Genomic DNA, 17,898 nt, shown 5'->3' on the forward strand with positions numbered 1-17,898 from the left:
TCTCTTGTAACCCTCCCCTCCCCCAGTCCAGGTGACTGTACATCACAGCACGTGGTGGGTGCACTGCAAACATTTCCTGAAACGATCGTAAATCGATGGGCATCAATCACCAGGTAACTGTCCAGCCAGGCTACCTTATGCCCCTTAGAGCTCTGGCGTTGGCTCATTTTAATGCTATAGAGACTTAAACATGTGATCCAGAGTCAACGGGTCGGCCCTAATTTGGACCCGGATGCCACAAACCAACTGTGAAAGGTCGTTAAGGCAACTGTGAGAATCCAAACATGGACAAAGAATTAGATGAAAGACTTAATTTCATTAAATGTGGCTATGCCTTTAAAAAGTCATGTCGGGTATATACACTTGTGAATAAAATGGTTTCCCTTAAAACACTGGAGACTAGGGAGTATAGGCGGGAGGAGACAAATGAAACAAAATCGGTAAAATGTAGCTAACTGTTGTACTCTGCGATGCAACATACTACTTGCTGTGATGGTTAAAAATTCCTTAATACAAAACACACAGGACAGACAGAGACACAAAGACACACACACACACACACTCAGGTGCTGTTTTTCATCTTAAACCCCGAGGGAACCAGACGCAGAGGGTCCACCTGCGGCATCTTGGATTCGGCGGACGACCTTTGCGGGGCCTCCCGCAAGGGCCCGGCCTGGTTTTCTTGCCCGCGAAGCTGACCGAGGGGGTAGCCTCTTCATCCCTCTCAGCATAAACGCCTTTCGCAGAGAGCTGAAATTCTTGGAAAGCGCGGGTCACAGTTCTTTCAGTTTCTACGCTGGACCCCGCCCGCGTGACCGGACCCCGACGAAAAGCCAGCCTACCGCGGAGTCGGCCACCACGACCCCCAACGGCCAGGGCCTAGGGCTTGGGGGCGGACTCCGCGCAGGGACGTCACGGCGCGCCGTGCGCCGGGTCAAAGTTCAGCCCCGCCCCTCTTTCCCTCGCTGTCTTCCTCGGCCTGCGCTGCCGCCGACGCCGCTGTGGGCCTGGCTGCGCTCCGTGTGCTCCGTCGCCTTCTTCCCTAAGCGCTGCCCGGCCGGCCGCCATGGCAAACGTGGCCGACACCAAGCTGTACGACATCCTGGGTGTCCCTCCCGGCGCCAGCGAGAACGAGCTAAAGAAGGTAGTGGGGAGCGGGACGGCCGGGAAAGGTGTGAGGGGCGCGGGCCTGCTCGGCTGAGGCGGCCAGGCCGCGCTACGGGGCTGCCCACGAGCCGGCGCCGGACGCTGCGGGTTCAGGCTGGGGGGCGGCAGCGAGACCGGCCTCGGCTGACCTTGGGCCGTCGGCCCCGCCCGGCCGCAAATGCAGCAAATAAAACCCACCCCTGCGCAAACACGACGGGAACGCTTCCTTCCTCCCTCCCCCGGCAGGCGCCGGTGGCCGGGCGCTCCCGGGAGGCTGCAGCCTGCGCGGCCCTCCCCGCGCGGAGGTCATCACCCTGGAAAAACAGGTTGGACAGAGGCGCACAGCGCATCTCGGCCTCGGGGGAGAAGTTGTCTACGCCGCGGTCGTTGGCTTCGGAGCCGAGTCCGGCCTGGGTCTAGGGCCTGGCGGGCGGGTTGAGGCCGCCCCCGCCGGTGCCTCCGGGCAGTTGGGTGCCGCAGCCGCAGGAGCGCCTCCCTTTCTTCCTCCTTCGCCCACCGACCCGTGCGTCTGTGTATTGTTCTGTGGGCAGGTAGCCTAGATGTCTGTACCCGCTTCAGGAGTAGCCCGTGGGTCCCAGCCAAACACCTGAGTGTACACTAAAAATAAATATAAGGCCTTACTGCGCTCTGCAGTGCTGCGAATCTTTGATCTCGAGATTTCAAAGCACTTGCGGCATGTGACTGAGCCCTACACAGTCTTCACCGAGCTTCAAGTATCCAGATTTGTAAGCTGAGAAAAAATGAGACTGCTCTTAGGCCTTGGGACGGTAGAGTTGAGAGTAAAATGGACTTCCTGTTACCTTACCGGAAATGCTAGTCTGTATTATATAATTCATGTGTCTGTGAATAAAGACTTAAGTGCTGTGTATCCTAGCCACCTAAATGTATGCAACTTCACGAAAACTGAAGTCACTCCAATTAACTAATACCCTAATTAATCCTCCACATGAAAAAAATAAAAGGAGCTTCTCTTGGCTGATGTTTCCCCTAGAGCGAAGGTAGGAGCCATCCTGAGCAGAGGCTCTAACCTTAGCTTAATTTTTAGTTAAAATGTTTCGCAGTTTTAACAAACTTAACGATCTTTTCTTTAGCGTTCATTGGAGTCGTCTTGGTGTGGTTACTGGCCATCAGAGACATTTGACAATAATGAAAATACCGATTTCTCCGATATTTTGTTTTTGGTTAGTGAGTAAACAGTATTGAGGTGAATAAATTAGTAAACAATATTGAGATTTTCTCGGCTTATGAATCCAGATTGTCAAACGATCTCAATGAATAAAAGATGTTTTTGGAAGGTTGTGGTTTTAACCCATTGCTTCTCAGAAAAATTAATACTTAGTATTCATAAATAGTTAAATCAGATTTTGTATGTAACCTTTTTTTAAATTTTTCTTTTGTATTGAAGGCATACAGAAAGTTAGCCAAGGAATACCATCCTGATAAGAATCCAAATGCTGGTGACAAAGTAAGTTACTTGAGACTTTTCCTTAGAGGTTTAAGTTTTAAATTGCCCTGCTTGAAAAAAGGAATCTTGTAAAGAAAAGTCCCATCTGTTCCCATTAAGCCAAACTTTTACATGAAGTGTATTTTGGTTTTGTATTGGGAATGCTAACATTCCAGGCAGTCGTAGGTGGGAGATAAGACCAGAATCAAACCAAAGGTAATTTATAGCTTTTGTTAGAATAATTGGGTTCCAGGTTCCAGTAGCCTTTCCCCTACTCCTCTACTTGAAAATCTAATTGTTTTCCTTATTGCCTTTTTTTTTTTTAATAATAGTTCAAAGAAATCAGTTTTGCATATGAAGTACTGTCAAATCCTGAGAAGCGTGAATTATATGACAGATATGGAGAACAAGGTCTTCGGGAAGGTAGCGGTGGAGGTGGTGGCATGGATGATATTTTCTCTCACATTTTTGGTGGGGGATTGTTCGGCTTCATGGGCAATCAGAGTAGAAGTCGAAATGGCAGAAGAAGAGGAGAAGACATGATGCATCCACTTAAGTGAATATCTTTTTTTTTTTCTTTTTAAAAAAATATTGAGTACTATTTTTTCAAGTAGTAATGCTTAGTAAAGCTAAAGGTATCAAAAATGTTGTCTTTTGTCAGAAAAAAAATCTTCCATTTCCTTACTGTCCTCATTGGATGACTAAACTGAATTTGATAACCTGGGTGTTTGTATTTTGCTACAGATCTTAAAGGATGGTTGATGTTTCTACTGAGGAGGCGGATGGTTTTGTTATATTGGTCTGAAGCCACTTGTTACTATATAATTTAAAATTACAATAATGAAGATTATTTTAAGTATTTAAATTTTCCAAGTTACTTTTTATTTAAAAACTTACAAAGTGAGGGACTATGACTAGTTTGTTTACATGTTACAGTCACTCATTACTTGATCCTCAGTGTGAACTCTCCTAAATTGGTTTCCATGGAGCTTGCTGGCTTCTAGCCTGACATTAACCTGCCAGCATATGAATGGTGTCTGACCTTGGTCTTAGACTGTGAACCCATGAGCCCTCTACAGTATGAAAATAGCTATTTTACTTTGCAAAGTTTGTGAGGTCTTTTATCCTCTTTTCATGAACCAGTAATGGTTTTACTAGCAAATACCAGAGACTTTCAAGTGTTTATTTAAAATAGTTCATTATTACCTGATTTATATATTTGAGTAGATAAGAGGAAGTGTAAACTTCTACATTGTTTGAATCTCATTCTTAAATTTGTTTGTATTTTTAAAGAATTTATCCACAGAAATAAATTATCAGTTGGATATTCTTCCAAGTACAGTGGGTTAGTTGATACAGAAGTGATTTAAGAGGTAAATAAGATCAGGAGAGTACTTGCTGTGCCTTAATAAGTTCTTAATACTCACTTTAAATTTTTTCAACGTATAAAGTAGATGCTGTTTTCTTTTAACAATATTAAAATTTACCTGTTGTTAAAGGATTTCATTTTGGGTGACTTTATAATATTCCATTCCATGATTTATTTAAGCATTCACCTTTTCTAGAGGATGTTGCCAATTTTTTTCTGTAATAAATAGCTGCTTTGACTGTCTTTATATACAGCATTGTCTTTTCTTGGTGGAGATATCCAGGCAGGCTTCAGTGTTTTGAGGCTGATAACTACAACTAAATTGCCTTATAAAGGATTGTGCCAGTTTAGCGTCATTGGTGGAGAGTGCCAGCTTGGCTAGACCATTACCCACACTTTTCCTTCATAAGCCATGTTTGTTGAAGTGTCTGTATTTTTCTGGCCTCTTAGGTAGTGGTTTTGTATACTCTGTGTAATTTAATATGTAAGGAGGAAAAGAGCTACCTATTTGTTTTCTGTAGATGATTTGGTTAAAGATTGTTACGGGTATAAAAGACAGATGGAGCCAATTGCTTTTGTCTGATTAAGTTGTAGCTATCTCATTGGGAAGTGTTGGTAGTGTTTTATTCTTACACTGCCTGGAACATACAAATTTTAGCTTGAGTAATGATTTTGGGAAAGTTTGAATACCACTAAATAAATAGTATAGGTGCTTTCTTTACTGCTAAAAGAGATTTTAAAACACAATGAGAAGAGTAAAACCACATTAAAAGCATTGCTCTCAGACCCTAAAGAATAGTATTTTTGAGACTTGATATAGATAGATTGTTTTGAGATTAGTTTGGAAATGAACAGTCCTGTAATTTAAATATGCTGTATAAAGGTGAATTGGATTTTATCAGTTTTGTATTTTTTTTTTTTTTAAGATTTTATTTTCTTATTTGAGAGAGAGACAATGAGAGAGAGCAGGAAAGAGGAGGTCAGGGAAAAGCAAACTCCCTATGGAGCTGGGAGCCCAATGCAGGACTCGATCTGGGTACTCCAGGATCATGATGTGAGCTGAAGGAAGCCGCCCAACCAACTGACCCACCCAGGCGCCCTCAGTTTTGTATTTTTAATAGGCTTTTAAACTGTCCTTTTTAAAAAATCATAGACCCCTTTGGAAATTTGTTAAAAGTTGTTCAAAGGTATAATTTTGGTTATAAGTCAGTGGGTCCTTGAGACCTCTTAAACTTCTAGGCTCTGTTGAAAACCTGTTCTTTTCCTCCTCTTTGTCCCACTGTTGATAAGGTCACTTTTGTTTTTTGTTTTGTTCTTGAGACATATGCAAGCTAAGTTGCATACAACTCCTATAAGTTATAATATAACTTTGTCACCTTTCTAAAAATTGTTCTTGGGGGGAGCAGAGCCTTTAGTAGAGCATGGACTCTGGAGCTATGCTGCCTGTGTGACCAAATAAGGCAAGTTAACCTCTGCTCAGTTTTGTCTTGTAAAATGAGGATAATAATTGTATCTCATTCAGAGGGTTGTATTAGATGGCGGCTCCTGCCTGAGGCCAGAAGAAGGTTATGGTGCTAGAGTTTGTTCAGTTATCAGCTCTGTCAGAAAACACAGCGTAGCAAATTGTTGGCCTGATCCTATAGGTTGTGGCTTTGAGCACCGTATATGCTGTCCATAATCATAAAATTCTTCTGCTAATTTGAGCCGCAAAATAAAAGTTCCGTCAGTTGACTTAATGTAAGATGATTTTGAATTCTTTAAAAGGTTATAGTAGAATTGCTGCACGAGCTGTCATTTATATCTTATATTTAGAAGAATTTGGCAAAATTTGATTGGACCTAATTCTTTTCTTCCCAGAGTGTCTTTAGAAGATCTGTATAATGGCAAGACAACCAAACTACAACTTAGCAAGAATGTACTCTGTAGTGCATGCAGTGGGTAAGTGTGTGTTCAGGTTTATGAAATAAATTAATTTCTGTTCTTTCAGTGGCACATTTAGTCTATACCAGGTAAAAATTGTTCATGATTTAAACTACCCAAATAGAACATTTTCTGATACATTTGAAAGTTTAAATACTAGTCATTGGAGGTTGAAGATGAAGGTGAAAAGCACATTTCCTGTTTGTCATGGCCAGTGGAATGGTCTGTGAGCAAAAATCTAACTTACATCTTTCCTTCCTTTAGCCAAGGTGGAAAGTCTGGAGCTGTTCAGAAGTGTAGTGCTTGTCGGGGTCGAGGTGTACGCATCATGATCAGACAGCTGGCTCCAGGAATGGTACAACAGATGCAGTCTGTGTGTTCTGATTGTAATGGAGAAGGTATGCATGCCAATACTTCTCTGCTTTTATGTTGAAATGGATTGGAAATGCGGGAATTGGAGAGGCTTACAATTTTTCTTTTTTAACATGTGTTTGTATTCATCTTATTAAAGATACAGAGTTCTAAAAGACAAATATGAAAGTATTCTATTATGCATAGGCGGAATGAATACAACAGTAAATTTGTTTAGTGAAATGTTAGTCTTCTTTAGTTTCGAAAGAATGGGCAAAGTTTTTTTGTCCCTTTATATTTTTAAAGGTTATATTTGATAAAGAGGGAGACAGCACATTGTTCAGTTATCATTCTGATAAGTGGAGGGTTTTACTGTACGCTTTAGCTAGCTAGCTTTTAAGCATAATGGGGATTGAAGCTCTTCTCACAGAAGTAAATACTTAAGGGTTTTTGTGTTTTTGGTTTTGTTTTTTTATTACTTCAGGTTTTGAATGGCTTTGAAATACTTAGGCTCAGAGTGATTTCTTTCTCTTTTTTTTTTTTAAAGACTTTATTTATTAGAGAGAGCATGAGAAAGGAGAAGGTCAGAGGGAGAAGCAGACTCCCTGCAGAGCAGGTAGCCCAATGCGGGACTCAATCCCAGGACTCCGGGATCATGACCCAAGCTGAACGCAGTGGCTGAACCAACCGAGACACCCAGGCACCCCCTCAGAGTGATTTCTGAAACTACTACTCACCTCTGTCCTTGTAGTGGTTTTATAGTTATAGACAATATATAACCAAATGGACATGACTGACTTCCAGTTAAACATTCCTTAGAAAAACGGGCATACCCAATTTGGCCTGTGGGTTTTAGTTTGCCAGACCCTGTTCTAGAGCAGTGCCATCTAATAATTTTTTTCTACAATGATCTACAAAAATTCTATAAAATTTTTCTAATAAAACATTTCTACAAATTTTTCTGTGTATGCAGTGTCAAGTATGGTCACCACTAGCCACCTGAGACTGTTCAGTATGTGAAATGTAGCTAGTGTGACTGAGCAACTGAATTTTAAATTTTAATTAATTTAAATAGCTGCAGATGGCTGATGGCTACCATTGGGCAGCATAGTTCTAGAGCATTTTTTTCCAGATTGGTCCAGGAAGTGGTGAAATAATGGAGAAACTGTATATTATATTCCCCTCCTGGAAAGTCTCAGTGCACTTTACCTTATTAAAAGCTCTAACAGTTCCTGCTATCAAGGAACCAAAGTTTACCAAAATCTTTACCTATGTACCGTTATGAGGAACTGGTGTTTTACAGAACATAATTTTTGAGAGTAGTGTTCTAGAAATAGTCCCTGAAGTCATTAATTATACATGTTACCTAAGCATTATAGTGTGCCAGTAATCAGCCAGTAGAAATCAATGCTATTTTTTCACGATATACTGTGTAGAGCTTCAGTTTTACTTTATTATACCACTAATTAAATGTTTCAGAAGAATGCTTAGAAAAGAAACTGTGTTGTCCTAAACTTGGTTTGGGGATACTCAATGGCAGCTAAAATTTAGCCATCTCTTTATTGGTTTTGGAAATATCTCAGTGATGGTGTACCTAAATAAAAGGAAGATCTGTAATAGGATGACTGGGCAGGGGTTAGTCTAGGAAATAAATAAAATCACATACCCAGTATACAAGGTAACAATGAGCCATAAAAGATTTTTTTTTTTTTAAGTTTTTATTTGGGCTGTCTCTGTCAGTAGAGTTAAACTCACATGAAACTAAGACTGAGGACAAAAAATGAAGTAGCACTTTTAGAAGCTTTAGCATCTGACTACCCATTTTGTTTCCTTGATCCTTAGGGTTTGTTTTAACATTAGGAAGTGTAGTCAGGAGTCAGGAAAGTATTGTTTAAGATATATTACATTTCTCGTAACATTTCTTCTTGAAATGAAACCAGGTAGCTGGGTCCTTCAGGTAACTTGTAGCAAGATGTGAGTTTCTGTTATTAAGAATGATAATTTAAGGGGCGCCTGGGTGGCTCAGTGGGTTAAAGCGTCTGCCTTCGGCTCAGGTCATGATCCCAGGGTCCTGGGATTGAGCCCCGAATCGGGCTCTCTGCTCAGCAGGGGGCCTGCTTCCCCTTCTCTCTCTGCCTGCCTCTCTGCCTACTTGTGATCTCTGTCAAATAAATAAAATCTTTAAAAAAAAAAAAGTGATAATTTAAACAAAACTTTTTACATAGCAGTTAAATCCAAAACATGTATTTAATTAATAAAAATATTTAAGAGTACAATGTAATACTCTTGCTGGGAGTTTGAATGTTCTCTCTTTCTAGGAGAGGTAATTAATGAAAAGGACCGCTGTAAAAAATGTGAAGGGAAGAAGGTGATTAAAGAAGTCAAGATTCTTGAAGTCCACGTAGACAAAGGCATGAAACATGGACAGAGAATTACATTCACTGGGGAAGCAGATCAGGCCCCAGGAGTGGAACCAGGAGACATTGTACTTTTGCTACAAGAGAAGGAACATGAGGTAATTTCCTTTTTGTTTGTTTGTTTAATTTTTGTTTTATTCCGAAATGGGTCTCATGGTTAAGATACAAGTTAGATCTTTTTGGGTTCTCTGGAACAACACTGAACATAGAAGTTAAGTGGTTGGGCTAAGTTTATAAGAACTGACTGTTTAGAAGACCAACAAAGCAGGTGCAGTCAGAAGCACTGAAAAGGAGTCAGTTTTAGTTCCAACTCAGCCATTGGTTAACACTATAATCTTAAGTAATCCTGTTGTCTCTATACCCCAGTTTCCTTGTTTATGAAAATAAGGGCATTGGACCAGATGATCTAAGGCAGCTCATTTTTCATTGTGAAACTCCTTTGATGGGTGGTGGGTGGTGAGTGGTGGATAGGACTTCAGTCTTCAGTGCTGCTCTCTTGATTTGTTTTACATTCTGGGTTTACCATGTGACCTTTTCTTAAAAGGTTCTGCAGTTTTTAAAAAAATTTATTTCAGGGGTGCCTGGGTGGTTCAGTTGGTTAAGCATCTGCCTTTGGCTCACGTCATGATCGTGGGGTCCTGGGATCAAGCCCACATTAGGCTTCCTGCTCAGATGGGAGGGAGTCTGCTTGTCCCTGTGCCCTTCCCCCCAGCTCCTGCTTGTGCTTTCACATTCATGCTCTCTCTCAAATAAATAAAATGCTAAAAAAGTAAAAATAATTATTTTGGATACATCTCATATGTTATATACAAGGCATAATTAACTGGTCCAATGATGTGATCTAGTATGTATTATTTTTTTATTATACCATTGCACTTCTTCTTCTTTTTTTTTTTTTTTTAAGATTTTATCTATTTATTTGACAGAACTTGAGAGCACAAGCAAGGGGAACAGCAAAGGGAGAGGGAGAAGCAGGTTCCCCGCCAAGCAGGGAGTCCAGTGCATATACTGAGGGCCTTTATTCTTGAAGACGGTATTTGGAGCTATTCAGGAAACCTCTTTTTAGTAATCACCCATATTCTTGACTATAGCTGCTTTCCACAGGGTTCTGGCATCATACTTGATCACATTGACTTGAGTTTCTCTAAAGTTTCTTATATCACAAGTCAACCACATTTTTAGTTTGTTGTTGTTAAGATTTTATTTATTTATTTTTTATTTATTTGACAAAGATCACAAGTAGGCAGAAAGGCAGGCAGAGAGCCCTATGTGGGGCTTGATCCCAGGACTCTGAGATCATGAACTGAGCTGAAGGCAGAGGCTTTAAGCCACTGAGCCACCCAGGCACCCCCCGCCACCTTATTTTTTTTTTTTTTTAAGATTTTATTTATTTGACAGAGATCATAAGTAGGCAGAGAGAGGGCACCTTTTTAGTTTGTACTAAAAATTTTTCCCCATTTGATGGTGATTTCTACAAATAAAGTGAATTTTGAAAATCATTTAAAGAATTTAATAGACAGTAAAGCTATATTGAAATGTCGATTCTGGGAATTTGATTGGTTGGATTAATTCCCTAACTAGATTGTAGCTTTCTCTCTCCTATGTTAGCCTTTCTCGGGATAAATTTTTTACCTCAGCAAATCTATAAATTACTATATATATTTAGGCCCTTTGTGGATATTGCCAAACCTGCAGATAGCAAGCGCTCCTTGCTTAGTAAAAAATAGTAATTCCTAGAATTCTGCCTTAGGATCTTATAGGTTGAAATATTTGTAACTCCTTTCCTCCCAGGCCCCCCACCCCAAGACTTATTTATTTATTTGAGAAGGACAGAGAGGTGTGGGAGGAGGAGAGGGAGAGAGAGAATCTCAGGAAAACTCCATGATCAGTGCAGAGTCCAATATGGGGCTCAGTCTCACAGTCCTGAGATTAGGACCTGAGCCTAAAAAAAGCAAGAGTCTGGGGTGCCTGGGTGGCTCAGTGGGTTAAAGCCTCTGCCTTTGGCTCGAGTCATGGTACCAGGGTCCTGGGATCGGGCCTCACATCGGGCTCTCTGCTTGGTGGAGAGCCTGCTTCCTCTTCTCTCTCTGGCTGCCTCTCTGCTTATGTGTGATCTTTGTCTGTCAAATAAAATCTTTAAAAAAGAAAAAAAAAAGAGTCTGATGCTTAACTGACTGAGCCATCTAGGTGCCCTGATGATTTGTTTTACATTCTGGGTTTACCATGTGACCTTTTCTTAAAAGGTTCTGCAGTTTTTAAAAAAATTTATTTCAGGGGTGCCTGGGTGGTTCAGAAAATGTTAACCTTCTAAAAAAATGTGGCTAGTCTCAAGTAGTTAATGAAAAAGCTTATAGTTACTTTGGGGCTTTTTTTTTTTTTTTCCACTACCAGCAGTTGTGCTAAAGGAGTTGTCAGGCCATGAGATTAGGGTAAGTGCTATAGCCAAAACATACAAATCTTCCAGTCAGAAAACATTTCAATTTTGAGACTGCTTTATATCCTGTATATTCGTCTTTCAGTACAGGTGTATGTATGTTTTGGTGATAATGGCTACAGTTGTGCATTTGCACAGCAAGGAACCACAGTATCTGGTGATGTTATTCCCTTCTTTATGCTTTGTTTTCCAGAAATTATCATCGCTTTAAGTCTTTTACTGTCTGGTTCTTGGTAGTTCCTCCTCATTAACCTGGTTTTTCAAAAATTCCCTGAATTCCTGTTTGTTCTCTGTTCAGATTTTAGCATCAAATTTTCTGTCCTACTCACCCCTCCACCAGAGTTCCCTGCCCACTGAAACAACCCTGATATCATCTTCAATTGGAATCATTTTAAGTTGAGCTCCCTTCTAAGAACATGGTGCCTCTTGTTCCCTACTTCTGATGTAGCGTTAACCAAAGGGTATTTGGTTATAGATGGTTCTTGGAACAATAATTTTTTTTTAAGGTTTTATTTATTTATTTGACAGACAGAGATCACAAGTAGGCAGAGAGGCAGGCAGAGAGAGAGGGGGAAGCAGGCTCCCTGCTGAGCAGAGAGCCCGATGCAGGGCTCCATCCCAGGACCCTGAGATGATGACCTGAGCCGAAGGCAGAGGCTTAACCCACTGAGCCATCTGGAACAATAATGTTACAATATGTTCAGAAACACTAGCATTTTGCAGTTATAAAAACATTAAAACATCCTGTTTGGGGTGCTTGGGTAGCTCAGTTAAGCATCTGCTTTTGGCTCATCAGGGTCCTGGGATTGAGCCCCACATTGGGCTCCCTGCTCGGCAGGGAGTCTGCTTCTCCCCTTCCCTCTCCCGCTGCTTCTGTTCTCTCTCTCACTGTTCTTTCTCTGTCAAAGAAATAAAATCTTTTTTAAAAAGTTATTTAATTTGAATTTAGTTAGCATATACTGTATTATTAGCTTCAAGGGTAGAATTCAGTGATTCATCAGTTGCATATAACATGAAGTGACCTCCTTAATGCCCATCACCCAATTATCCCATCTCCCCTCCAGGAATCCTCAGTTTGTTTCTGTTGCTGAGTCTCTTGTGGTTTGCCTCCCTCTCTATTTTTGTCTTATTTTTCCTTCCCTTTCCCTGTGTTCATCTGCTTTATTCTTTGGAGGAGAGACTATTTCGTATTGAAAAAAATCTAGGTGAGACCTTCCATTGCAATTTTGCTTCATCTTAAATTTCAAGAGCTAACTACAGATAGTTGTAAATTCTTTTTTTTTTTTTTTTTAAAGATTTTACTTATTTATTTATTTGACAGAGAGAGAGAGAGAGAGCGCACAAGTAGACAGAGAGGCAGGCAGAGAGAGGGGGAAGCAGGCTCACTGCCGAGCAGAGAACCCGATGCGGGGCTCGATCCCAGGACCCTGAGATCATGACCTGAGCCGAAGGCAGAGGCTTAACCCACTGAGCCACCCAGGTGCCCCAGTTGTAAATTCTAATAAGCAAAAATTATGTTAGGTATTTGTGCAATTGGATGTATTTTTGCTACACACTGAAAGCTCAGAAACATACTTGATGTTTATTAAATTATCTTTGCATTACTTAGGCCATAGGCTAATAGTGTAATTAGTCACTGTTAGCACTGCTGTTTGATTTACGTTCATCTAAGCAAATTTTTCACATTTACAGAGTTAAATGTAAAACTTAAACATGTGTAAAGCATGATATTGAGTCCATTTAGTGGCCGAGCATTACTGGTTAAGCTTTTTTTTTTTTTTTTTTAAAGATTTTATTTATTTATTTGACAGAGAGATCATAAGTAGGCAGAGAGAGAGAGGAGGAAGCAGGCTCCCTGCTGAGCAGAGAGCCCAATGTGGGGCTCGATCCCAAGACCCCGGGATCATGACCTGAGCTGAAGGCAGAGGCTTTAACCCACTGAGCCACCCAGGTGCCCCCTGGTTAAGCTTTTTATGTTGAACATAAGCTCTCTTCTTCCCCTGTTACGATCAGGTCTGGTGAATCTGTTCTACAGAATCCACCTGGACTGTCTACACCTTTTGCTCAGAGGCAGGGCCAGAAAATAAGCCACAATTGCAGAATATCCCTGGTTGTGGTTTTTGGAGCCTCAGCTATGCTTTATCAGCCAGTTTTCCCAATTCCAGTTGCTTTTCTTTTTTTTTTTTTTTTTTTTTAAGATTTTTATTTATTTACTTGAGAGAGAGGGCAGGAGCCCAGTGGAGGGTGAGGGAAGGTATGGGCAGAGGAGGAGAAAAGGGCTCTTCACCAAGCAGGAAGCCCAACTTGGGGTTTGATCCCAGAACCCTGGGATCAGGACTCAAGCCAAAGGCAGATGCTTAACCGACTGAGCCACCCAGGTGTCACTCCAACGCGTTTCTGATAGGTGTTTCTAGCATATTACATGAGAATAGCTCGGTTTCCTTATATAAATTTATGGAATTAGGGATGATGACAGTTTGGCTTTTACAATGAATGGTAGAATGAAGGTTTTGAAATCGTTTCAAGGAATACAGCACAACAGGGTATGGCTCCATAATTTTTTTTTTTTAATGTGTTTTGTTTGCTTTATTTATAGGTGTTCCAGAGAGATGGGAATGATTTGCACATGACATATAAGATAGGACTTGTTGAAGCTCTGTGTGGATTTCAGTTCACATTTAAGCACCTTGATGGACGTCAGATTGTGGTGAAATACCCCCCTGGAAAAGTAATTGAACCAGGTAAGTCTTGATTTTTGTCTGATCCAGGATTCCATGTGGAAGGTTTTTTTTTGTTTTGTTTGTTTTGTTTTGTTTTTGCAGTTAGTAAGTTTTTATAGTAGGTGACTGAAAGAGCAGCTTTCTTCTTGGTTAAAATTCTAATAGTTTTCTTTTTACTTACTCAAATAATAGGTTGTGTCCGTGTAGTTCGAGGGGAAGGAATGCCACAGTATCGTAATCCCTTTGAAAAAGGTGATCTTTACATAAAGTTTGATGTGCAGTTTCCTGAAAACAACTGGATCAACCCAGACAAGCTTTCTGTGAGTATTCTCTCTATATATAAGCGACAAATTACTTAAAAGTTTAATAATGAGGTGGTCCTTTGTCACCTTTGATTTGTTTTTGGTGCTAAGATTAGAACATGTAATTTGTAAAATTTTGCTATTTTAACATTTGAGTGATCGTTGGGCCGACCTGGTGATTATTAAAGGCAAGGCTTGGGGCACCTATGTGGTTCAGTTAAGCATCCAGCTCTGTTTGAGCCCATGTCATGATCTCTGGATTGTGAGATCAAGCCCCATGTCAGGATTCTCGCTGGATATGGAACCTGCTTAAGATTCTCTCTCCCCCACCCCCCCGCCCTCCCCCTCTCTCTCTCCCTCACACAAAAAAAAAAAAAAAAAAAATTGCTGGTGTAAACGTTGATGGTGCCAAGCAGGGAATAGTAAAGAATTAAAGCAGACTGGATGTAAGTTTGTAGGAGGATCGAGACACCCCGAACACCAGATCCCTTACTTGAAGAGGCAGCCTCCTAGGTTAGCATTAGTTATTCCATGCAGGAAGGCGAGTCTTAGGTAAAATTTTCCAGTGTTTAATTGTTGACAACTAATTCTGGTGTTTTGTGTCCTAAGCAATATTGGGATGTACAAAAGATGTCTGCAGGTTTGACCTGTGGGTCATCAGTTAGTCATCTCTGGCTTTAAAGTACACTAGATTTATTTAACTCTCAAAGAAGCATATATTTTGGATTGTATCCAGAGGGAAGGCCAAGCGATAGCTCACAAACTAACGTTTTTGTTTCATTTTGATTTTCGTGAAGGAACTAGAAGATCTTCTGCCGTCTAGACCAGAAGTTCCAAACATAATTGGAGACACAGAGGAGGTAGAGCTTCAAGAATTTGATAGCACTCGGGGCTCGGGAGGTGGTCAGAGGCGTGAAGCCTATAATGATAGCTCTGATGAAGAAAGCAGCAGCCATCATGGACCAGGAGTGCAATGTGCCCATCAGTAAACTCTGCAAACAAATTGCACAGGTGGATTTTCTTTCCACATTTGCCCGGTTTGCTTTCAGCGATCAGCTGGAGTGTCTGGTCAGTCCAGATGAACTGATGGACATCTGTTGGTCTATGTGTAACTTTTAAAATTGGTATAGTATCTACAGAGTATAATTTAAACTAACCACAAAGCTTTACATCTTCATTTTGACTGTTCTGTAGCAGAATAAAGCACTTGAAAGGAGATAAGACTCCCTTTCACACATGGGTTATAAGTTTCAGTCCTGGTATCCGTGCTTGATTTTTATCAGTTTTGTGTAGATTTTATGTTTCATATTTTAAATCCAAATCCCACCTTGTAAAGTTTGTGTACAATTTGTCCTGAAGCTTTGTGTTTGGCTGCACCTGCGTAAGCTGCTACAAATAGAATAAAGAATTTCATAGCCTGTATCTATCATTTAGATGCATGGAAAAATGGGCTTTGCACACAATGGGTTTGGAGCTGACTGGGAACAATGGAAAAAAATAACATTAGCTGTGGTTGTAAAGCCCCGCCCCACTTTTTTTTTTTTTTACCATCTTGTGAAAGGTTTCTGAAACTCGATAATAAAAAGCAGTTGGTATAAATTATTCTTTGTGTCACATTTTTAGAAGGAAGAACATACTTTGAACTGTAAAATGTATCCTTAAACTGGAGAATGTATCCTTCATTCTGGTTCTTAAGCAGCCCTTAAAAACCCATTGGCCTGAAGCTTATGCCTCAGGTATGTGCCCATTTTATAGTATTAAAAGGCAAAAAGAAAGTTTGGTATGTTGGTAGAAACAGGCTTTATTGGCTTCAATTGATGCTTTGTACAGTCAAGGACATCTGAGTTATGTAACTCACAAGTTACAATCCTGAGCATAGGGGCCAGGTTTACCTAGCCTCTCTATCTCCCCACCACCACCCCTTTTAAAAATAAGGTAACAGCAAATCAATATTAGAACCATGTCTGCATAGAACCTGTTAAAATGCTGTTTTCATTAAATGTTAAGTTAAAGATTCTCTGTCTCCATTAAGTTGAATATATGAGATTGGGGGAAGCATTGATTACTAATGTTTTATAGAAAAGTAAGACTCGTAGGCTGGTATGAGAAAAATCAGGTAAAACTGCTGTGAAGAGGATGTTGTGTTGCTCTTTCCATCTTCTATTACCTTCTTTTCATTCCCAGAGTAGATATTTTTAGAACACACTTTAATTTTAGGGAGAAGAAACATCAGTTGTACATTTTACATTTGTAAAAGAACAAAGAGGGAAAAGTGAAAACTAAAATTTAAAAATGTATTATGCCATCCCTGAGCCTCAACACAGTACTTGTAGTTTATTTCTAGGTCTACCATAACCTGAATGGGGGCGTGTGGTGGGGGTGGGAAGGGTCCTGGCATTAATCAAGGCCTGTGAGGTTTAAATTATTGCCCTATCCTCTCTACCTCCATTGTACAAAAAATATTTTACAACCAGCCTGGGCAAGATTCAACAGCATAGTAGTTTTGTATCCAAGGTTACTTCCCCACAACCACTTTAAGGGTAAGAATTGCAGTGGCAATATAAAGTTTGTAGCCTTTCCAATAAAGGTTTATAAAACATTAGAGTTGTTCAGTGTAGTCTTTTTTAATTCTTCTACCCAGGTTTTTTTGGCCATAGTGAAAACCATATGGAAGGAGAATCCAACCTGGTTAAAATCTGTTATGCACTCGGCCGTGCTCTGCTTTGGCGAGCACCTGTATACGGAATAAGCATGTATGGTATTGACAATTACAAAGAGTCTTTTTAACAACTTTATTGAAATAACTCCTGTGCCATTAAATCTTTTAAAAAATGGTGTACAACTCAGTGGTTTCCAGTATATTTACAGAGTTTGCAACCATTGCCACTAATTCCAGAACATTTTCATCACCCCAGAAGAAAAAACCCAAATCCATTAGCATTTACTCATTCTGTTTGTTCCCCAGCCCCTAGTACTAAGCTAGTTTCGTTTTATATAAAATGGGCTCATAACAACATGTGGCCTTTTGCAAGCTGTTTATTTAGTAATGTTTCCAAGGTTTATCCCTGTCATAGTATGGATCAGTACTTTGTAATAATCTGTTGTGTAGCTAGCAATACCATGCGTTTGTTGACCATCCATCAGTTGATGGGCATTTGGGGCTTTTTCCATTGGAATAATGCTACTATGAACATTCATGTATAAATTTTTGTGTGGACATATTTACAATTCTTTAAGATCTGTTCCAGGTGTGGAATTGCTGGGTCACATGGTAAGTGTTTAATCTTTTGAAAAACTGCCAAAACTTTTTCAGAAAGTCTATACCATTTTAAGTCCTACCAGCAATGTATGAGATTTCAATTTTTCCACTTTAACTGCCAACATTTGTTAGTATCTGTCATCCTAGTGGGTAATGAAGCAGTTTTTATTTTCATTTGCCCAATGTCTCATGATACTAGCCATCTTTTCATGTGCTTACTGATTTTTGTATATCTTAGGAGAAATGTATTCAAATCCTTCTCCACCCCATACTTTATTCAGATTTTCCTAGTTTTTATTTTTTTCTGTTCCAGGATATCCCATTATATTTAGTCATATCTGCAAAGGCTCTTCTGCTGTGACAGTCCTCAGACTCCCTTTGTTTTTGAAGACCTACATGGTTTTGAGGAATACTGGTCAGCTCTTGCAGAATGTCCCTTGATTATATGTGTAAAATTTCTCACAGCACTAGTTGCAGGAATGAATCTGTATAATGTTGAAAAACCTGTTTCCTCT

General features: G+C 40.2%; 1 protein-coding gene across 1 annotated transcript; it reads left to right on the forward strand.

Annotated features, from left to right (window-relative positions):
- The first annotated feature begins 914 nt into the window (after nt 1-914).
- DNAJA2 (DnaJ heat shock protein family (Hsp40) member A2) lies at nt 915-16,723 on the forward strand. The gene is made up of 9 exons (XM_032854572.1): nt 915-1,144; nt 2,573-2,632; nt 2,944-3,167; nt 5,838-5,918; nt 6,165-6,298; nt 8,570-8,766; nt 13,699-13,843; nt 14,015-14,142; nt 14,922-16,723. Exons 1-9 carry the CDS (start codon nt 1,067-1,069, stop codon nt 15,111-15,113), a joined length of 1,239 nt encoding a protein of 412 aa, XP_032710463.1. The 5' UTR covers nt 915-1,066; the 3' UTR covers nt 15,114-16,723.
- The last annotated feature ends 1,175 nt before the right edge of the window (nt 16,724-17,898 follow it).

The sequence above is a fragment of the Lontra canadensis genome, unplaced genomic scaffold (assembly GCF_010015895.1).
Source record: "Lontra canadensis isolate GAN:19392208 unplaced genomic scaffold, GSC_riverotter_1.0 scaffold8, whole genome shotgun sequence".
NCBI lineage: Eukaryota > Metazoa > Chordata > Mammalia > Carnivora > Mustelidae > Lontra > Lontra canadensis.

Excerpts from the sequence above, each read along its gene's own strand:
- DNAJA2 (XM_032854572.1), top strand. The coding sequence starts at position 1,067 with ATGGCAAACGTGGCCGACACCAAGCTGTACGACATCCTGGGTGTCCCT. Across the intron at positions 5,919-6,164 it reads CTCTGTAGTGCATGCAGTGG|CCAAGGTGGAAAGTCTGGAG; the intron begins GTAAGTGTGTGT and ends TCCTTCCTTTAG. Across the intron at positions 8,767-13,698 it reads TACAAGAGAAGGAACATGAG|GTGTTCCAGAGAGATGGGAA; the intron begins GTAATTTCCTTT and ends CTTTATTTATAG.